Source organism: Sphaeramia orbicularis, chromosome 17, assembly GCF_902148855.1.
Source record: "Sphaeramia orbicularis chromosome 17, fSphaOr1.1, whole genome shotgun sequence".
Lineage (NCBI taxonomy): Eukaryota > Metazoa > Chordata > Actinopteri > Kurtiformes > Apogonidae > Sphaeramia > Sphaeramia orbicularis.
The window spans coordinates 10,023,900-10,047,778 of NC_043973.1; the positions used below are offsets into that span (position 1 = coordinate 10,023,900).

At 37.8% G+C, this 23,879-nt stretch overlaps 2 protein-coding genes across 2 annotated transcripts in view; both read right to left on the bottom strand.

Moving 5' to 3' along the window:
- Nucleotides 1–13,260, bottom strand: part of epb41l3b (erythrocyte membrane protein band 4.1-like 3b) — a 76,169-nt gene extending 62,909 nt beyond the window's left edge. The window contains exon 1 of the mRNA XM_030159706.1: nucleotides 13,120–13,260. The gene's annotated coding sequence lies outside the window, so the exon portion shown is untranslated. The remainder of the gene's footprint in view (nucleotides 1–13,119) is intronic.
- A 1,730-nt stretch (nucleotides 13,261–14,990) lies between these two features.
- LOC115437887 (transmembrane protein 200A-like) lies at nucleotides 14,991–23,853 on the bottom strand. The gene is made up of 3 exons (XM_030161269.1): nucleotides 23,722–23,853; nucleotides 18,765–19,895; nucleotides 14,991–16,160 (listed from the first exon to the last, which is right to left on the bottom strand). The coding sequence occupies exons 2-3, from the start codon at nucleotides 19,860–19,862 to the stop codon at nucleotides 15,678–15,680; spliced, it is 1,581 nt and encodes a 526-aa protein (XP_030017129.1). The 5' UTR covers nucleotides 19,863–19,895; nucleotides 23,722–23,853; the 3' UTR covers nucleotides 14,991–15,677.
- Nucleotides 23,854–23,879: the final 26 nt, after the last annotated feature.

Genomic DNA, 23,879 nt, shown 5'->3' on the forward strand with positions numbered 1-23,879 from the left:
AATAGTATTAGTGATTTAATAGTATTTAACATTTAATAATATTAGTGATTCAATAGTATTTAATATTTAATAGTATTAGTGATTTAGGAGTTCATAAACATTTTAGATCAGTGGGTGCTTTTGGTTGCTGCTGGCTGTTTAGGTCTTTTATGGTTAAAACATAATTCAAGTCAATGTAGTTGAGCAGTAAAATGGTTCCCATTAATGTTTCACTCTTATATATGATGCTTTTTTTTACTGCTGCATTCACATGTATATTGCATTTTACTACTGGACATGTCTAAGTTTGTGCTCATTTTGACAACATTATATTAAATCTACAGCAGTTCATTATATGCTATAACATCATCATATGTTTACAGTGTCACCCTGTGAGAACCACATATATCTAAAAAGTCAGCTCTTCATAAGCTCAGTAAAATGGGCCAGTTATGAGCTTGGGGCGATGTCTTTTCCTGCTAATCCAGTTTCTAAAGAGTTTATTTAGCTTAAGGAGCAGGAGAATCATAAACACTTCATCCTTGAGTTTATCTCAAACATTCAAAACATTTGGGAATATGTGGTTTTTACTAAACACAAAGGGGACGAGGAACTGAAATCTGAAAATAAACTAAAGCTGTCAGACATGGAAATACTGTGTAATAGTAAAAGTATGTAGTTACATTTCACCACTGTATACTTGAGCACTTGGTACTGTTCCACCATTTGAATCTTACACTTTAACTTTTTACAGGAAAATTAATGATCAATCAACAACAAAACTACAAAATATCTATTTTAAAAGATTAATTAATTGTTTTCAGTTATGTGGCTAATTTATCATGAGTCTGTCATGTCAGGTCCCAAAAGGGCTGGTTTGCAAACTCAGTAAATTTATTTTTGTAGTTCATATTTTGGAATATTCAAAGCAGAAATTACAAGCAGGCTACTTGTAATGGATTATTTAGTATATACAACTATGCTTGAATAAATACTGTACATTTTACGCCACATAATTTCTCTAAAGGCTTTAGTAGTTAATATGCAGACTAATAAAATGTACAGTATGATAAAATGTTATAAAATATCAATTATGTGTCCCTTGAGGATCAGAAAAGTTCATCTATATCTGTACCGTTTATAGCCACAACCTAGAAAAAACACATAAGTCCATTATAAGAAATGTAACAGATGAGTATTGTACATTAATTTCTTTTAAGAACAGTTACATACTATGTACTAGTGTTATGCTTTTGTACTTTTGCTTCAGTAACAACCTTGTAGTAGCAACCTTACATTAAGCTACTAGTATCTTAATACTTATTTAACCATTGAACTGAATACAGTCCAGTGCACAAGATGTGATTTTATTGAATTTCAACAGACTCCTCAAAGACTTACTGACCATGTGCGCCCTGTCTAGAGCACTTCATAATACTCCCTTCAATAAAAAGCATAATCCAAGACATACTAGAATAAGCCAGTAATAAGAGAGCATGAACATCACTGTACACACACATACAGTACACACAAATACACACATATGGTCATGGGTGCACAAATGCAGACATAAAAGCAAGTTTTTAATTAGTGTCTGGTTGTTCCCTCTAGGGATTTGTGGCTTTTTCCTCCCGCCTCCCAGTGGGAACTTGACCCAACTCAGTCACCCATTTGACTTTTATTTCATCTAATTGCTTTCATGCTCAAGAGTATGCTGCATGCCAACACATTCTGTACGTTACACTATACAAATTAAACACACAGTCATGCACATTAGAGCTTCAGAGGAGATTTTTGCTGCTGTTGTAAGCGAATTCCCTAAATAGTGCAGAGCAGTAGTGCATTGGGCATAGTTTGCTGATAGTGAAGGGTAAATGTAATAACACACACACAGTGTGGGTCTTATGAACAACAGACAGCTGGCTCCTCATTCAGCCTCTAGCTAATTGTAGCTCAGCCCATAAAACGAGCAGTATGACAACAACAATGGATGTTTCACATTTAGGACTTAGTATTTTTCACACTGCAGTCAGTGCTTATATAGCTATTACATGTGCAAGTTTAGCCTGATAAAACCAGCCAACAACTTTACAAGGAATCGGCAGCACAGTGGGTGTGATTCTGAGCCACAGTGGATACACAATAGATGTAATAAAATATTCCTGTTACCCTTGGTGCTGTGAGGAGACATAATAGCTGAGGAGAGATGATCTCAGACGCAACAATAATTTGTTGCAGTGTCATCCTGTGCATAAAGCAATATCTCCATTAACCATAAAGCGTCTGCAGACAACGTCAGAGCCATTATGAAAGTCATTATGATAAAAGTGACTGATTTGAGGGAAATGCGAAATACTAATTTCACATACTGTTATTTCCCATTTCTCTTAAAAAGTGTTGTTTCACTTCTCCTTGACGTCTCTTTGCTGAAAATCAGGAATTACTGTAACAATAACCCTTGCAATGAGCCCCCCAATGACTGAGGCAGTCAATAAGGAATACAACAGGAAGTAACAACTAAATACGTGAGCATAAATATGTTCTCGGTTCAGCCAAACAATAGTTATCTACATTTAGAGCAGGTGGAGTCTGTATGTCATGCCGGTTGCAGACATTGCTCATCGGGGCCTGTCTGGCCGGTGGGCGGTGACTGTATGTCTGTAACGCTGCATCTTAAATTGGAAATGAGGGGTATGCTGAAAGACTGCAATTTGTCTACAAAGGAAATAAACTTGCTCACACACTTGCATTGTTAAAAACAGCTCAAACTAAAACGTAGCTCAAACTGTCTGTCCTTTCTGTTTGTGAGTCTGATGATGTATTTTCTGACCTTTACAAACATTAAGTTAGGATTTTTGGATAATAATAGCTATAGAACAACAAACTGAATCTGGCAGATTCAGTTTGCTTTACAGTGAAAGTAGGCCAGGGTCAGTGTTTGTGGCTAATTAACACCTTAGGTTGTCAACATGATTTAATACATAGAATAGAATAGAATAGAATAGAATAGAATAGAATAGAATAGAATAGAATAGAATAGAATAGATCTTTACTGTCACTGTTACAGAAACAATGAAGATCCGTTTAGCAGCAAACACTTAAAGTGCAAAAAGACTGTATAGAAATATCACACAAAATATCAGCAATATACAAAAACTACAAGACAAAATATGAAATATTCAGTCTGTGTGTGTGTGTGTGTGTGTGTGAGTGTGTGTGTGTGTGTGTGTGTGTGTGTGTGTGTGCTGGGGGCTACAGTCAACCACTACATATATATAAGTGTGACACATAAAGTAAGGTTATTCTTAAAGGTTCAATATGTAAAATGTGTGTGTGCTTAAGTGAAGTTTGTGCTGGAGTTTGTGTTGCTCTTGGAGCCGGTCTTTTGTTGACATTGTTGACTCCACTCCATTTCTAAGCTAACAGTTGTTACTTCTGTAGGGAGAACAGACAGCAGAACTCTCTCCCTACCAATGTGCCCCATGGGTTCAGTAACAAACATGTCACTGGAGAGACAAATCATTTTATGAAAAAGTTTAAAGTTTTAAATGTGCCACTGTTTACACAAATAATATTTGTATATTTAAAATCTAATAATATAAGTCAAGAAAGTAGCAAATTTGTAGTAAAGCTGGTAAAGTAACATCTAGTTTTGCAAGAAACACCTCAATGTACTGCATCTCACTGCACACAATACATGTCACCAACATCAAAATGGCTATTACCTTACCTTTATCTCACATCAACAAGGAGGAGGTGAAAAATTACTAAAAGAGGTGAAAGTTACTATAGTCAGCACCTCTGAACAGAAAGTTACAATAAGTTCATTTTACATCAATTTTTGGGGGGACAGTCTTACTATTTATATGACAAACGGCATGTATAAATAATGATATCACTCAAAATTACTTGTGTCTTTCCACTGACTGTAATACACGACCGGAAAAGGTGGAACCTAATCTCTCTATAGAGGCCTTTAAGAACACTGGAGTAGAAGGATTTTAAGTGAAAAAATGTTGCGAGTCTTCTATATACAAATAACTATACAGACTATTTTCATGGATCTAAGCAACAGAGATAGTCATAAGCTCTACTCTACAAACTTAACTCTACATACTCTCTACACATTAGACCCACAACTATACCCAAACCTAAATCTAAATCAGCTAAAATATTTAGAAAAATAAAGAGGATACTTTATGTAGTTTAAGGAGAACATTAGATTCACTATTTCCTGATTATAAACATTTTTTGTAGCTAACTAGACTGAATCTATGTCTATGCTAATGGAAAACAAGTGTTTTTTTTTTTTTTTTAAATCTAGGATATTAAAAAAAAAAAAAAAACATAAATCAGTGTAATGCCCAACCGAGACAGCAATAACCACAGAAATGGAGTAAGCTAACATTCACAGATGACCAGCTTCAGCACAAAAGAGACTCACAAAGTACATTAGCATGCCTAACTCTTACAAATTGAACCTTTAATGTCACCCTAAATACATGAGGCTTAAATAAATGGTGGGCCTATATTTTAGGGGTTAAATGGTCTTCAGTATTTGCTGGTCCTATAGTTCAGCTGGAGCTTTTTACATTTAACTTGAAAGACATAAGCGTACTCTGCTATTGACATTAAACCTCTCATGGCAAAGCTTTTGTAAGAATCTCATATTCTGCTTTTCCCATTTGCCTTGACCCTTTAATTGTTTTTATTCTTTTTAATCATCCCAGTGTTACAGCACTTTTATGGTTTTTATTGCATTATTCATTCCCCTGTAAACCATTTGCTACACAAATTAGGTTTTACTGTATGGCTGTTTGTTATATTCTGAGTGATCTTTGGAAACACAAAAACAACATCACAGAAATACACCAAAGTCATGACCTGATTAAGGAGATAAAAGGTCATGCAGGGTATTAATGTTTTAAGGAAACATCTGCAACACTAAAAGATTAAAGATACCTACTACTTTGAGTTTCTCTTATCTGTGAGTCCGTGTATGGATAGTGACATGCAGATAAGTGAACATCTATGACTCTTCAGAGACTCCTTGGTCAGCACAATGATTAATACCACACAAGACAGACAACATGTGATCTCTGGACTGTGCTTGGCTTATGTGGCTGCTTAACTCTTCACTTTTTTCTGCTGTGCACACACAGTTAGTTCCTGTACAGCTCATCTGCTCTGATTTATATGTGAAGCTTAACCTTGAACTTGGGTAACCTTGAATATAATGTCTTGTTCCACACTCTTAGCAGCTATTTAGCATATCTGTTATCCTTTACATACGGAGTTTACTGGTAACTGCTTCTGTTACTTAAACTGGAGGAGAATCATCTAAACCAGTCACATTTAAGACAATCAAAAAGCATTCACTTAAAATTAACATAAAGAGACACAACCAACAGAAGATGATTAGTTAGACTTGTTATGGTAGTGTATCTCCGTTTTAATCAGCAGACCACAGTGTGTATGCATGTGTAACCTCTAAAATCTGTGACCTTACGAACCTCATTACTTCAATCCAATTTTCAGAGCTGTGGTCAGAACAAGCAACCTGGCACTTTATCAATACATAATTATACTAAAGCATGTCTCTTACAATACATGGCAAATCCCCCATGTGATCCAATTAAAAAAACAAGTCCAGGCCAGCATTCCCTGCTGTCCCTAGGGTCTGGTGGAAAATAATTGCTGGACAAAAAGGACCAGCTCTAAAAAACAGAAACATATTTCCATTTCATCACACAGTGACGAAATAGTCACTGAATTTTCCAGATCCTCTTGTCACTAAATGTTGTAGACTTACAGAGCTGGAAGACAATATCAGCTGATATTCTCATGAAAAATGTGACATGAGAATTTCATTTGGTCCTGAGTGAAAATCAAAGAAGCTACACAGTTTTTTGAAGTTTTAAATTGTAAATATACAGTTTTAAATGTGAAAACAAAGGCAGAAGGTGCAACAAGACAAAAATGATGCAAAAGAAAAAGATGAAAATGCCTCAAGAGGAGTGATGAGACAAAAATGACAATATAACTGAAACTGTAACAAATGAAAAACAACATAAAATGCACACCAACATGAGAATTGTGTAGAAGATGTCATTAAATCAAAGAGAAAATGTACAAAAATTATGTAAATGATGCAAAAAGAATGTTGCCTTCATTTTGTTGTGTATTTTACAAGAAGATACCATAAAAGATGAAAATGACACAGAAAATTACACAAATAACGTAAAAGGTGCCACGATAAAACTGACACAATGAGACCAAAATTATGTAAAAGACATGAGATGAAAACAATGTAAAAGATGTAAAATGACACTAGACAATAACTAGGCCACAACACTTTCAGATCAACTCTAATGAAAATCATCTTTTTATAGCATCTGAATATGCAAAACATAAAATAGAAAAAAGTTAAATAAGAAATAAGCCATTAAGAAAAAAATAATAATTATAGCCTCTGTATTTCAAGAGAATTAACACAAATATGATATTTTATTATCTTTTTGCCAAACGCTATTTATTCTGCATTTACAAAAATCTGCTTTTTTAGTACAGTGATTTCCAAAGTGAAAACTCTCTACCTGAGGATTCTATCTTCAACAGTGTGCCAATGTGTGTGAACATGTCAGTGATAAACCTTTATGGTTTGTCAGTTTAATAATAGTTACAGGTTACAGTGTGAACTGAATGACCCCAAGGTGAATTCACTCCAGCTTTCCTTCATGCTTCACCTTTAACCGGTCAAAGCGACTCTCCCCTGCTGTCCATCTCTACTCTGTTGTGAACAGCTTGACTACCAAAGGGCCGCAGGTCACCAAGCACCAACGCCTAATTACAGTCTGATTCTGACACTCGAAAAGCTCCCAAATCCACCCCCTACCTCGAGCATCACATTACACCTCCCGAGTGAAACAGGGGGTCAGGCTTTTCCACACTGATTTATACATGTGCAAGAAGGAATTATGGCGAGAAAGGTGAGGAACACTCCCTCCTATCTTGTTCTTCTCACATGTGGGGAGCACATCTTATCTTGAAGAATCATAAATGCAATGGGTTTTTCTAACCTTTGGAAAGCAGTAGGCTAATAATGACTGCTCTTCTAGTGATTGCAGAGTAAGCACTAAAGAAAATGGGAGGGGCAGAACGTGTAGTAGAGAATGGAAGCAGAAATCACTCCTCCATTCAGAGCTTCCTATTTCAGGATAGGATCGCCATTTCAATAGCAGTGCTGTGCAGTAGTGGATGCACATAAAGCACTGATTACTTTAACTTAACCACACACTCTGAACCAGATTCACCAAAAAGTGCAATCAGACCTTTTTTGTGATTTATTATCTAAAGTAACACATTACTGATTTGCCAGAAATGACGTCCATATATATTCTATTTAATGCACATATATAGTTCTCAAAACTGGAACGAATGAAAACATACAGCAGCCACGTTTCCATTAAAGCAGAAGTGGCCAACCCTGGTCCTGGAGAGCCACTGTCCTGCATGTTTTAGATGTTTCCCTCTTCCAGCACACCTGACAGTCATTATCAGGCTTCTGCAGAGCTTGATGATAGGCTTATCATTTGAATCAGGTGTGTTGGAAGAGGGATACATCTAAAACATGCAGGATAGTGGCTCTCCAGGACCAGGGTTGGCTGCCCCTGTTGAATTAAAAAACAATTTGAGAGGTCACAAAAAATTAAGGCAATGGAAATGATGTATGTTTTCATACATGAAATCAGCATAACAAAGTACTGCATTAAACCTTTACTTATGCTGTGCTTCACACTGTTATAACGTTTTATATGGTGTTGTTTCACTTGAAAATATATACACACGTATGCATGCATTAAACTTTAATGCTAGAAATACCATGACAGTAGACTAACATTTGATGTATTGTATGTATGGAAGTCAACAAAATACGTTATATCATCAATTTTATGTTTAAGACACTTTAACACTGAAATATTGCATACAGTATTATTGTAGTATACCTTCAACCAGCGTCTCCTTTTTGTAGTACCGCATAGATGATTAGCATTGATGCTGGAATAAAAATGAAGTCCAAAGTGTGTGTTCTACACTATATGGACAACTGTATTGCCACACATTGAATTCATGTGTCTCACTGTTAAAAGGGGGCTGGGAAACAAAACCATCATGACAAATGCCATAATATGACATAATCATCTTAATTATCTTCATCTTTAGGATTAATGTTATTCATGTCATCAACTACAATTGCAAAATGAATGACTAAATGAGTAAATGAATGAATGAATGAACGAATGAATGTTCTACTTCTAGATTTCTGAAATATTTTGTCAGGTTCTGAGCATAAATAATCATTCAACACCAAAAGTAACTATTTGGTGATTTGTTATAATTACTGACATGAACACTTTAATCACAATAATATTTCACATATTACAACTATACAAAGAAAATCATATCATGTAGCATAGCTTTTTGTGAGGAAATATAAGCTCCTGTTCAGTGGCTCATTTGAGGAGGACTTCAAAGACAGCCCTGTTTGACATCTCCACTATAAATACCCTGTGACTGTCAATGTGCCACCCCAGGAGCTACAGCTTTATAAGGCAAAGACAGCTCCATCCCGCACTCAAGTGATCAGGCAACACTGGGAGATAACGGGACACCCAACAAGCTTATCTCTCTACTCAACAAGATTGAGTCAGTGTATGCTTTATCTCCTCCAGCCCCTAAAGGCTTTGGAGATGGTAAGCAGCGCTGCACTCACGTGTCGACTTTAGTTCATTTCAACTGACAGCACACCTGAGGGCAGGGAAACTGCACTGATGGCTTCATTTGCATGTTTTGATTTTACACACTAATGCAATTACTGTCACAGTAAAATATGGCACAGCATCGTCCTCAGGAGCATTTCTATTGAAGTTTACAGGAGCTGTTGTCTCAATGCAAGCTGTGAATTTACATTTTCATAACGGAGTGTCTGGTACCAATCTCCTATCATGTTTAAAATCAAAACAACTCTATTATAATGTGATATAATGTAAATGTAACTCATTACATTTCACATTGTAATTGTTTGAGGATGAAAAAGTCTCTTCAAGAATAAATGAATGTTACAGCCACTAGTATAAAGGGCTGCAACGAGCAATTTTAGCTACTATAGCAATTATATTCACAATGATCAATGAATTAATTGATTGAGAAGTTAAACTCTAAAACAAGGTATTGTGGAGTCCAAAGAGAGTAAAGAGAACGAAGAAAACAAGAAATATTCAAATGTATAAACCTGCATTTTAGTGAACTTTGATTTTTCTTCTTATTTCATTACCCACATGATTGATTGTCAAAATAGTTTTTAATCAGTTTAATAGTTGACTAATTAATTGTAATTAAATGAATGAACTACTCAGTTAATCAACTAATTGTTGTAGTTATTTGCTGCAGTTATTTATACTATGGATTTAATTTATTGTCTTTACTAGATGCAATATGGCAAGTTATTTTCTGATAAGTGAAAATGGTTTTTAAAAACACAAAAATACATGGTGTTTCAGATGAGGTCTATGTTCCACTGTTTCCCATGTTTATGGTAAAAACAGTAGAAAATATATACATATAATGGACCATTATTACCATCATACATGGGTACAGATATTTTGCTCAGAGCAGATGATAATGAATAAAAATTACTCAAGCTTAAAAATAAAAGTCCACTAGGGAGCAGCTGCATCCATTAGATGTGGGTAAAATAATTTAGTTTTAATGCTATCTATATTGATTTTATTGTAAACTGACCTTATAATTAAAGGGAAACCCCTCTAAATGAATGATTATTTTAGCTGTTGTTCTTACAAGGCAGACATTATTAAATGAAAAATTGTAACAGAAATCAAAACCTACTTTTCAGTCAAACTAGACTTTAATAATTCTGTACAATCATGGTGACACTGTATGTGCACTGTGGGTGTGGGTGTGGGTGTGACGCTACAACTCAAAACTTGGCTCCACTATAGGCACTACTTTCCTCAAATCTTTGCATGTCTTATCACTAAATCGTGATAGTGGCTAAGACTTTGCAGACTATTTCTCTTAACCTTTCACCTGTGCTTCTGACTCACACCCAGGGTCGTTTCATATTCATTATTTTGTCACATGCAGCACAGTGAGTCACAGCATCTAAAGTAGAGTAACGTCTTCTCTTCCACTACAATGCGAGTACTATTGATCATGCAGAGAAGTGTCAGGAGTATTGATTCAAATTCCTAAGATGAATAGACGAAGATAGTCTTTTATCACTAGCATCATTACATCAAAACAACAGTAGGAAATCTCTCCTGCAGAGCTTCTTAAAAGCATCAAACTGTTCTCACGGCAGAACAGTGTGAATGACTTTCTCTCTTCAGCCCACAGATTTAATCCTGTTATGTCCTCCAGTTTGCAGAGATACCCCAAAGACACATGAGACAACTTCAAACAGGTCACAGGATTTCCTCTAAACCAGGGGTGTCAAACATGCTGTCCAAATCCGGCCCACCAAATGGTCCAGTCCTGGCCCATGGAATGAATTTGTGAAATGCAAAAATCATAATGAGGATATTAACAATCATTTTAATTCAGGAGCCACATACAGACCAATTCAATCTTATGTGTGTCAGACCAGTAAAATGCTATCATAATAACCTATAAATAATCACAACTCAAAAATTTTGTCTTTGTAAATGTAAACATTTTCATGTAATTTTACTGTATTTACACTAAAACAAGCTATCATTTCACAAACAATGTGAATAACCTGAATAAATATGAACAACCTAAAACGTCTTAAGAGAAATAAGTGCAATTTTAACAATATTATGCTTGTTACTAAATGGTTTATGTATTTATAGATCCAGTGTGATCTGCAAGTTGTAATGCACATCTGTAAATGATAAACTGAAGCATAATATTGTTAAAATTGCACTTATTTTTCTTAAGAAATTTTTTGTTCATGTTATTTGCATTATTTTAAATGATAACTTGTAGATGTAAACAACTTCATTGTGTAATTTTACTTTTTTCACTCAAGTTTAGAGTTGACATTTTTACATATTATTATGTTATTATTTTACTGGTCCAGTCCATTAAAGATCAAATTTGGATGAGCGTGGCCCCTGAACTAAACTGTGCTTGACACCCCTGCTCTAAACTGACCTGTCAATAATTACACCAATGCAACATGGTCATACTGTACATTATACCTGATCAAAAATACAGTGTTGGCACATATGTCACATTCTGGTCAAAGTCAGAATTTGGAAATTCCCCGCTGCTTGCCCATAATTACAACCTTCCTGTGTTCCAGTGGCCTAACTTGGAAAAACCAGGGAAGAAACACAGTCAGCTATTGCATGTTACAGCTATTATCATGTAACTCATAGTATGTCCGACAATACCAAACAGATTATTCAGTTCAGCCAAGTGTAAGTGCAGCTTTCTCTTTTACAAACATAAACTTTCCAAATAAATTATGTGAATGTTATTGCAGATTCATAGCCATCTAGACACAAACTTTCAAACAGTGGGCTTTTCCAGTGTATAGAGCCAACTTATGTCAAGTGTGACAACAGTATCTTGGAAACCTCCTGTTTGGAAATAATGTTTCCTTCATGAAATTCCTACTTAAGAGGTCTGTCAGTTGTAAGCTACACTGTTGGAGAAAGGTCACAATTCCTGACTTTGTAATGTGTGTTTCTGCTCAGTTCAGTCCTCATTGTGGTCTTTAAACTTTCACTATCAGAAAGTATGCAGTCAAACACAATTATCTCCCAGGGACACGTGGTCTGATACATTCATCTGCTCTAAGACGCATAAGCATGTCACCGGTTGCCATAAAACTCCAGTAACTCAGGTTTTTCTTGATCAATATTCACGTAACATGTCAGGAAAAACGTGGCTGCCCATGCACTGCAGTCATTCAACAACCACGACGAGTCTCACGGACTTTGCACAGTCTTATCTCCCTGGTCCTGTACATTCACCTTCATCATTTCAACCTCATAAACCTTTTCAAATCACTGAGCTGGAAAAATGACCATGTGGCGCAATAAAAAGTCATGCCCTATCCCAAAAATGTACGCATTTTTAAATACTAAATATAAAATAAGTGTTAGTGCAACCATGTGGACATGAGTTGGTTACAGACATAAAAATAATCAGACAGTAAAGCATTGATAAGCACCTCTTTCACCCACAGAGTCACTCAGATAGAATCTTACAACAAAATGCTCTTTCATTTGTGATTTGATTTCATTTCTATTTTGGGAAGAACACAAGAGGAAACACATGCTGTGAGAACTTCCCATTTCCGAAGTGACAGCCAGTGCCCAGTCAACTTTTGATCAGGTGTATGTGTGTGTGTGCATGTGTGCATGTCTGCATGTGTATGTGTGTGTGTGTGTGTGTGTGTGTGTGTGTGTGTGTGTGTGTGTGTGTGTGTGTTTAAGAGTCAAGGAAAACACGTTTTGCCTGCTCAGCAGTCAGTCAGTTAGCAGAATGGCAGCACTCTGTTAAGAAACTGTCTGAGAAAAATGCTGATCTAGACACTGTAGATATGTCACCATGACAGACCATCACACAATCTGATCAGCCTTCAGTCAAACAGAAATTGGATTTGTCAAAGTTTTGACACCTGAAAACCAAGATAATATATATATTTTTTATTAACTGAAATTATTCTCAGATTAAAACACCATCTACTTGGAGTGTTGCTTGGACCACTAAACTTACAAAACCTGGACTCTTCACTACACATGGCCTTTACTGTTGCATGTTAACTACCTGTATTTCTGTGAATCATACTTCCCCATATATTTGTGAATGAAGACTTGATACTCACCGTTTCAGATTGCAGGTCACCGATCAGCAGGTCACAGTTTGTTGGAAAGTCCGGTGTTTGTCACATGAAAATGAAACAAAACATTACTGATCGTGCGCAAAAGTGTGTGGATACTTTCCTTCCACATGTTAACAACCCCTAACAGGAATCTTTATCTCCACAAACATAGAATAACTGACTTCATTCCAGCAAAAGCATGTTCTTTAAATGTCTTTGTGGCTCTGAATAGCGCAATAGTATTCAAAAACAACACCTTTTACCTGACAGAACACCAACTCCGTGACACCACTGTGCGTAAAAACGCGGACCAGGAGGAATCCCGGCGTGGGGCTCGTCGTCCCGGTGTGGAAAGGACCAAGACACCTGTAAGCGTCAGCTACTGGGAAACCTACCCAGAGACGGGCCCAGCTAACCCCGCCCCTCCAGCCTCAAGGAAAACGGCCCCCATAGTAGGATACTCCTAAACGGATCCGCCCACGGACAACCACCACCACTATCCGGCATTATCCGACTGCCTCCTGGCGGCAGGTTGCGTGAAGATGAATGTTTCTGATAACAGTCCGTCACATGACCACTAGATGGCCGTGTTAGGCTATGCTGCGACTGAGTTTGCTTGGGGGGCGGGGGGGCGGGGTTCTGAAAATTATCAACCGGATATAAAGAGTTTTTGAGAACTACATTAAGACTTGATCAACCATCCTCTCTTCATGAAACTGTGACCCTAATCCTAAAATTAGGTTTAGTTTTATCATGAGAAGGGTTAAACTCAGATGCACGTGTTGTTTTGATCTATCTATCTATCTATCTATCTATCTATCTATCTATCTATCTATCTATCTATCTATCTATCTATCTATCTATCTATCTATCTATCTATCTATCTAATTTAAGTATGTAAGCACAAAAAGGAGCACAACGGATACAATGGATGGATAATGCCATTGTTTGGCTATAAATGACATTTCTGGATCAGAGTTACAGATGAATAATAAATAGGCAAAGAAGCATTTTGATGTTATAGCTTGTTCTGTAAAAGAAAGAAAGAAAGAAAAGAAAGAAAGAAAGAAAGAAAGAAAGAAAGAAAGAAAGAAAGAAAGAAAGAAAGTGATGACACAGTTCTGATGTGCTCATATACTGAGATCAACAGAGGTAAACTGATATCACCAAATTAAGAAGTTGAAAGAGATTTTGGTTTGATATGAGTCTATTATTACATGTTTTATTCACCAAGAGAGCAGCACTGAGTACATTGTTAACTTATTATTATTGTTTGGTAAATTCCATATCCATAAATGTAAAGTGCTGAAAATGACCCCCAGTTTACACAGACTCCTGGCTGAATTTGAACAGTACATTTGCAGTATTAAGCTTATAGACTCCCCAAAATGTGATAAAACTGTCAAACTATATGAAGAACTTTTTTTTTTTTTTTTTTTTTACAGAGAACTAATGTCCAAGAATCCCTTTGTATTTGTTTGTTTTTGTTTGTATGTTAAGATTATTGTATGTTCTTGTGGCCTTGTTGATGGTATGTTTGATCTTTGTTAACTGTAATCTTTGAAATAAATGTAAAAAAAAAAAAAAAAGGCTTGATATGAGCATTAAAATAATAATAATTAAAATACTTAATGAGAGAAATATTTTGAATATAGATTTTGAAGGTGCTGATGTTGTTCTGGAAGTGCATGATGGTTGAGTACTGTATGAAATCATTTACTTTTAATTCAGAACAAACTACTATTATATATAAAAAAAGGTTCTGATAGTTGTCAGGAAAGAAAGAAAGAAAGAAAGAAAGAAAGAAAGAAAGAAAGAAAGAAAGAAAGAAAGAAAGAAAGAAAGAAACCAATGCAGTAAGGTGTAGGTCACTTATAGATTTCTGGTCTCAGTTCAGTTAACACAGATGGTGCAACATCAATAACTTTCCAGGAAATACATAACGCTGCTAAAATGAAGAAAACAAAACAAAACAAAAAAAAAACCTTAAACTGCTGGATTTGCTCTTCAATCACTCACAGTTCAACATTTTCCAGGTTTTCATCTTTTTAATTCTTCTTAATGCAAGTAAAACTTGTGGCAAACAAGCTATTTAGCAGTCACTGCTCACATGAGGACTCCGAACAAACCCGACGCAAGTGTTACAGTCAAATTTATTCAATCAGGAATGTTCATACAAACAAGTGTGCACATAAGAAAGACCTTGTTCTGGAGGTCCCCGATCCTAAACCATAACGTCTACCTGAGATTCAGTTCAACTCACCTATCCACATGGTATTCACATAACAATGCAGAGGAACAAATCTAAACTATTTAGTTTTTTTCTGTGGCATATGTAAATGCTACAGTACGACATGGTGACAACAGTTCTCAGTGACAGTTTTGGCAATTCTACAAGCTACAATTGTTGCCCTACTCTTACAGTATACAAAACAAAACTTATCTTTTCAAATCATTACCTAGGAAGGATGGTCTAGGATTTCTTTCTTTCTTTTAATTTTTTTTTTTTAATTATTATTATTTATTTATTTATTTATTTATTTATTTATTTTTTTACAAATCTTTACTAAATCTTCTTACAAGTCTTTAATATTGCTCTTGCTACATTGAAAAAATAGAAAAATTACATCTGAATATTGAGCTGTGGATGTGGTATTTATAAAGAGCCTTGCCCTTAAGTGTTCATGGCTGTGTTTCAATAGTCCTTAGCTGCTTACTTCCATTATTTCCTTTTCTTCAGAAGCATCACATCAGCAAGCAGAGAAGGGACAATGCAAAGAACAAGACATCAAAGAGTTTCCAGAGGCTCAACAGTAAAAGTTTAGGATTCTGCAGACGTGCTGGGTGTCACCAACTCTTCATCATCTCCCTGAGCATCTTTTTCAGCTGCGTCCATTGCTACTTCCTGTTCGGCGCCCACTAAAGAAGTGTCCGTGTCGGGGGCTTCGAAAGACTCGCCCCCTAGGTCCGTTAGTTTGATGTAGCCCTTACTGTTAGAGCGCTCCAGACGAGGGCAGCTGAAGCGCCTGGCTCTGTCGCCTTGACGACAAGCAGTCACAGACAGGCTGCAGCGGCGTGCAGGCCTGGGCTGATCTGTGAGAGAGTTGAGCGACAGCCGTGACCCCATCGCCCTGGCAACAGGTGATGGAGGAAACAGCTGGGCCCACTGGGGTTGGGGCTGAGTCTGTGCCTGTGGCGTCCCCTGTTGGTCACATGTGTCAGTGGATATGTTCTCATGGCTCTGCGGAGGTGGGGGGTAGTCCATTGATGAGGCGTCCTTTTCCTTGGAGTCTGTCTCTTCAATCTGCCGGAGGTGGAAAAAGTAAACACATTCATTACTCACTCAGCAGACGTAAATACAATAGTGGAAAAAACACTCACAGTGTAAAAGTGAAAAGTATCTCTTCAAAGAACACGTCTGCTGACTGAACCTCATGTGTTATTACTATAATGTGAAGACTATTAAACCATTTTAATGTCAAGAAGAAATCAATACCATTAACTCTGTTTCCCCTGTTGGTAGCAATTATACTCACAATTATCAATTAATTATTTCACTGACTGAGAAGTTACACTCCAAAACAAGGTATTTTGGAGCCAAAAGAGAATAAAGAGAGTGAAGAAAACAGGAAATATTCAAATGTATAAACCTGTATTTTAGCGAACTTTGATTTTTCTTATTTCATTACTCACATGATTGATAGTCCAAATTGTTTTTGATCACTTTAATAGTTGACTAATTGTAGTTAACTGAATTAACTACTCAGTTAATCAACTAATTGTTGTAGTTAATTGCTGCAGTTATTTGTACTATGGATTTAATTTATTGTCTTTACCTACTACTATTTGCAGTATGGTAAGTTATTTTCTGATGAGTGAAACCGTTTTTTAAAAACCACAAAATGCATAGTGTTCCACAAATTTCACAAATTTTTTCAGAGATAGTGGGGCTGGCAGGAGGCTCATGATGCCATTAGTGGGCATTCATTCAAAAAAGGTTGCAATACACTGTATTAGTGGTTTTGTTTGCATCCTCACATTACTTGGTTTGGTTTGACCAGCATCACACAGTATTTCTATTGCAGGTATAATACTCACTGGATGGTTGTTATAGTGATGCAGTGAAAACTATTGTGAAGTCGTCCTCAGAGTAACTGCAGCTACAACTGAGGCAACAATGAAGGACGCTTGAACTTTAAACTTAATTATGATATACATAATATTAATTAGAATTACAATATTAAGACTTTTTCATACAATTTTCTTTGTTATTCTTTATTACGGCTCCCTGCATCTCAATATACAGACAGACAGACAGACAGATTTTATTTGGAACATAGGTAGGCAAAACAAATTACCAGTTTCAACAGGACACTCCAATATATTGAAGGAAATAAGTCAACCAAAAAATAAAAACAAATGTCACACAATGTATAACTATTTCATTGTGGCTCTTTAACAATACTTTATGTCTGAAAAGGAGTCTGAAGAAGCCAAGCTTATATTGTCCTGCCCCAACAGTAATGCGTTATATGTTGATTACGTACTGATGATACAGCAATGATTTTGACTGACCGATCTGTGATCTGCATGGGTATATGTCAGATTCATAGGACCACCTTGACCCACTTCGAACCTCAGTGCAGGTAGTAAGAGAAATGGTATCTGATAGTACCTGGTGGTCCCTGCTCTCATGCAGCAGAAAAGTGAAAAAAGCTGTGTCAAGTTCAGACAAGTCTAGTTGTTATCGTCAGTGGAAAAGTGACATAATTTCACTCCAACGGGCAAAAACAGTAATGAATTTCAGCAACAGAATTCCTTATGGTGCCTTTACCCTAAGGTCTAATCTCATTATCATCTATCGTGTCCAATAAATATCCACACCACCATGGACGATCTTTCTATGTGTGACTGTCCCTTTCATTCAGGGTCAAATTAGGGATGCACCCTTCTATTGGCCCAACATAAATATTGGCTTATTCACCTTTTTTACTGTCAACAGCCAATCAGCAAATAAGATGACATTCATGACGGCAGTGGTCAATGTTAATCTGCTGTTGTGTGAACTGACTACAGGTCAGCTAATTCAGTTCTGTTTCAGAAGTCTCATTCATGCTACCACATAACTAGAAGCTGTGAGTCTTGCAATTTCTGATGAAAAGCCAGCTCTTTGGTGGTCAGCATGCCAAAATAATGTGACTACAATGTAAACAAACAAATAAAACAAGTGGTGCCAAGCAAAACAAACCCCGCCCCTCACACATATTGTAGCTTATTTTGGCATCGATCTAGCTGATGTCATCATGTCTATGTGTGTGCTGACGTCAGCATAGACACAGACAGCATAGACAAATTTTGGCCATTATAAGTAAACGGGGAAAAAAAAGATTTGAAAAATTCATAAAAAATTTGAACTTTGACCTACTTTTCCCAAAATGTGATTGCATCTATGCTGCTTCACTGGAAATCTAGAAACCCAATTTGGTATGAATTCAACCAATAATTTTGCTGCTAAGGTGTTAACAAACAAAGAAACACACCGAACCAAAAACAAAAAAACATGTTGGCATTAGATACTATAGGTTACTGGTAAAATTGTTATGTAACCAGTAATATCAATGGAGAATTTCTGAATTGTGCATTGTCAACTGGAATCATTCTAGATGTTGGGAAGGCAAAGTAACCAACAAATCTCCCCCAAATGCATTAAAACCCAAGAAATGAGCCTGTTGTGAGAGTGTAAGGAGTAGTCAGCACAGGTATACGTATGTGTTAAAATGTAGAGAGTTAAAGTAAAAAGCTGAATACTCCATGTAGGTACAGTAATGAAGTATTTGTACTTCATCAGTGATGTATGCTTCATCAATGAAGTATTTGTACTTGATTACTGTATTACTTTACTACCCACCTCTGTAGTCCGGCTGCTGATGGCTTCTCCCTCCTCCCTGGGATTTTCAGCAGGAGTCTCAATGATAACTTCCTCTGAGTGTGCCTCTGCCTCCACCTCTGCCTCCGCCCTCTCAGACACCTCTACCTCACAGTTGTTGAGTTTGATGACAGGGAGAGTGAAGGCATTTACAGAGGAGGTGACAATGGATGTGGTCTCCCACTGTTTGGGCTGTGGGGTCTGCTCAGTACTATTGCTGTAGTCTTTGTAGATGCTGTAGACCGTGTCTGTGAAGGTCTGGACGTCTCTGGACCAGCTTCGAGGCCTGCTGGCCAGAGATGGACGTCTAAACACATCATCAGCACCTAACTCGCCCTGAAAACTAAGTCCAGTGGAGGGCCAAGAGCTGCGAGTAAGCCCCCCACTCGCAGGGTATGAGCCAGATGGTCCCTCAGCGCTCCTAGACTGAGTGTAGTTCACCATGCCATTGAGGGGGGAGTACTCCTTTGACCGGATGCTGTGTAGGTCGATAACTGTGGAATAGATGTCCCTCAGGTTGATGATTTTGGTTTTCTTGTCTCGATTTTCATGCAGTACTGCATTTGCACAGATGAAGAGGAAAATGCCGATTCCCATCACTAGCGGTCCGAAGACTTTCAGATTGTCTGAGTACAAGTAATTATTCAGGAAGTCACAGAGGAAGCCACAGTGAGGGGCGGGGTCAGGGGTACTGCTGTTAGCATGGCTCTGGTTGAGTAACTTCGTCTGGCCGAGGGGAGGTTTATCAGTTGTTAGATTAGATGAAAAAGGTGAACTTCTGGAGTAGCTCATTCTGTTAGTGTAGTATGCTCCAGTTCTGCGTCGCTCCTGGTACTCCTGTTGGTTCTGACTTGGCCAGTAGCCCAGTACAGCCATGGAGATCCCCACCATCAGGACTATGACTCCAACAGCAGCCACCAAACCGGCCGGAGAGCACAGATTGAGCTTTCCCTTCACCACCACCACATCATTCTTCTTCTTTTTCTTTGATTTCCGCTTCCGTTTGTTTTCCGCTCGGTTTTTAGAACGGAGCGAATCCTGGCGCCTGTTCATGCGCAGGAGGCCACCCGTGGCTATCATGATGGCGATTGGATGGCAGGCTAGTCACTCAACCTAGAGGTATATATAAGAGATAAGAGAAGGTTTGAGGATTATTGTATACAAATGAGCAGAGGATTAAGTCATTTAGAAAGAATTACATCAATAGCACGAGAGATTATACACTTAATCCTGATTCGAGTTTCAGATTACCACGTTATATGTACAAACATATATTATATATGGTGTTGGGGAGTAGTGGAATACATCTATGTATTTAGTTACTTGTAGTGTTTGCAGTGTAGTCTACACAGAACACACAGGGATAGATGGGTAATTAAGTTTATGTGCTGTCTTTTTCACTCTTTTCATGCAGTGACAAGAACAAAAAAGGGTGTGATTGGAAATGAAAGGCTTTATTTTCATCTTTCTTTACTGGCTTTCGCTATAACTGCATGTTAAAGAAAATAAAAGGTTGAGGAAAATTTGAGATTTAAGTCAACATGGTTTACACATCCTGACATCAGGTGTTCATATGTGTTGAGAAACACATGAAATAATAAAGTAAGAAATTGTTGAGGTAATCCATAGCATTTCAAATAAATTACTCACTCTGAATAATCCATCTGAATATGATATGGATTACAAAGAACAAGATGTATTCTCTAATCTGCAGTGAGATCAATTATAAGAGCAAATCTTTCAGCACCATTCAAAGACAAATTACCAGCCAGTAAAACAAGGTGACTCCCCTGGGGCTCCAGACCTCTAGAGACCGCTAGGACACCAGTTTCATTATATAATGCTGTTAAAACATGCATTCTTTAGAAACTGCAAAAGCATTGAAATACTGGATTCTTTCAGGTCTTAATGATATGTAATTGCAGTTATTTAGAGATGAAGATGAACAGAGTAATGGACCACATCAATAGTTATGGTTAGTTTAACAGACATTCTATCTATGCCAATTAATCAGGTAAATAGGTACTGACAGGTATTTATGGAGGGTGGTGCTCATAGTAAATGATGGTTTATATTAGACTTGTGAACTGAGAAAATAGTAATAACTCAAATGATGAAAATCACTCCTACCAAGCCATTTTTACAGTTAGCATTTTCACGCTGATATTCATGGATTCAGATAATTTCATAATAATGTTTATTACTTTGATTTAGATTTTCAACTAGGTTTCAAAAAATAGAAAAATGTGTAATTTCGGACACGTGTATAGCATTTTGAGGATCTAAAATATTGGGAGTTTGGGCACGGATGATATTGGCAGATCAGCCAGCTATCAGTGTTTTCCTGCTCCAGACTGTTATTATATCTGCCTGTAAAAACCCACTGTTGTTGACGTCTAATTCAGACAGATTTACTGTGATATGAGTCCCATTTTTAGTGAAACTGGTCACACAAAAGCACAAAAATGAAAATGAGCATGTGATTTTGTTCACGTCTGTACCAAATAAGTGTGTCTCCTTGGGTCTGGAATATGATTCATTATCCGAGTTATCTTTGTAGCACCACATTGCTTTATTTAGAATGGCACGTTGAGACACATATTACCTGTATCAAAAAAAAAAAAAAAAATTGCAGCTCATGTGATTTGGATAGTGCTCTTCAGTAATGTCTCCATTATTTGCTCAGACCTAGCTGCTTTCTACTAAAGAATGACTTTAGAGGAAGAGAGAAATAGATCAGATATCTGAGTTTATCCCCAAGATCCTCTAAACTGGTTCATCTGACTGCATCGGAGATCATCTGACAGTTCCTGCATCCTCTGCTTCTTTGCACAAAGCCAACTATAAAAGCAGGTGATTATTAGTAATCAGAAGGTCACTGGCCACACAGATAACATCCATCTGCTGCTGCTGCTGTTGGATCTATAAATATAATGACGCAAGTAAAAACAAAGACAAATACCTAAGTTGACAGCAGAGAACAAGGAGTGCTATTTATCTATAGTCAGCTGTGCCGGTGCGATATCAGCCTATGAAAGTGTAATGTGTCCAGACAGGAGGCCAGCAGGCATGTTCTCTCCACCTCACTCTCCCTTCCTCACTCTCTTCTTTCTCTTTCTGCTTCCTCTTGCTCCCAACAATCTCTCTTACCAACACTCTGACTCCTGCTTTCTACCCAAATATATGTCAAATGCTCTTCACTGAATGCATCATTCCCATGAAATGAAAAAATGAAAAAAGGAGCAATCCACTGTTTTGTTTGCATTTGTCTTTTTTTTTTTTTTTTTTTTCTTTTTTCTGTCTGTGATTATGGCAGAAGCTGTGGTCCAAAGGGCAATGAAGCCGCCAACACTTATCATGATTACAGACATCTGCTGATGAGCTCCAACCACATGGGGTGAATGATAATCGGAGGATAGGCTGATGAATGAGACTGACTCCAGCATTCCCTTCTTGATCGTGCTGGTAGCTACGTATTTAATTTGACTAATCGCGTCTAATTGTGTATGGCTTAGGGCTTAGATTCATGAATAACTTATTGCACAAATCCCTTTCAGAGCAGCAATTAATAACACTTCGGGGTGTTCACATAGCCAATCCGGAATTAAGGATGAGAATAATGACACTGAAGGCCCATCAATAGCTTCATGATCCAAGTTGTTATTTTTACTGGCAGTTCTGGAGAAGTAGAACACACAGAGCATCTGCGCCTGAGCTTCTCAAACAGACTCAGCGGCTGTTTATAGCGACTTTCCGCTGTAGATCACATCCAATCCCGGTTCAAACGCATCAGCCTGCGCTAAAACCGACGAGGTGTAGGCGGACCTGTGTGTGTGTGTGTTTTGGGGAGAGAAGGGAAGCGCGCAAACGTGGACCCGAAGAGGTGGGTGGGTAGGTGGGTGTGGGCAAGTCCGATCCGAGTGTACCTCTGTCTATGGTGCTGAACACCGGTGGAGGAAGGGGTGGGGGGTTGGGGGTAGGGGGGATAAAAACCCATGCCCTATCCAAAGCCCTCCTCTCGTGTGGATGTAGAAGGTGCTTTAAGTCCGAGCTGCGGGGGCGCATTTTTATCCGAGCAATGTTGCGTGAGTAATCGACTGTTGACATTACGGCGCATCTGTTTCCCTTCTGCTGGAAAAGACCGTGAAGCCAAATACACGAGCCCCCGTGGAGGAAGCTGGAAGTGGCCTGAAAATGTCCAGATCCACCGCGACTCATCTGGTTCCAAACGCATGAAGCTAAACATCGCATATTTTTGCTCAGAAGGCGCAGACAGATGACAAACATCCACACCTCTTTCACAGCCTGACGAAGCCCATACGCTTTCATAACTAACGGCACAACTCCAGAGCTGGGCTGCAATAATGGGGGGGGAAAAAAAACAACAAAAAAACCAAAAAAAAAAAAAAACAACACCACTGTGGACCGCTTTGTCTCAGCAACTCGCGAGAAACCCCATTCCACGGTAGCGTCATAAAAAAAGTTGAGCTTGGTTAAAAATGCTTCTAACATCTTCATTCACTTGCCTTTTTACTTCTCTGCTCCTGGATCACATCTCCGAAAACCCAATCTATCTATTTAACACAGGGACAAAAACAATAATTTAGAATCTCTTGGAATAAACTGGACTGGAGTGCGCATTGCTCCAACGCCTTCCTGACATAAAAAAAACTCTTATCCGTCGATTTATTTCGGATCAGAATACTCTTCAGATAAAAGAACCTGTCGTAAACATCATTTAAAGATCCTCCAAACCACCTCCTGTGCCGATTCTACCCACAAGCAGCCAATGTGAGATCATATTTTAGTATGGAACACAAAGACGCTCGGTTATTCAGTTCAATGAGAAGGTGCAGGAGCTGCTGCTGTTGGTAATAATAATAAAAATAGTAATAGTAATTTCATAAAAGTAGGATTGTAATAAAAGAGCGTTTCTTACCAGAATATGTGGCTTGAGAATCACGCATGTTCAAAGGCACACGCTCCTCTTCAGCTGTACATGTCGAGGTGCGCCACTTTGGTGCCAAGGCTGGAAGAGTGGTGGTTTCCAGTTGAACGCCGTATTCACAATAGACCGGTAGGGGCGGGACAACCGCT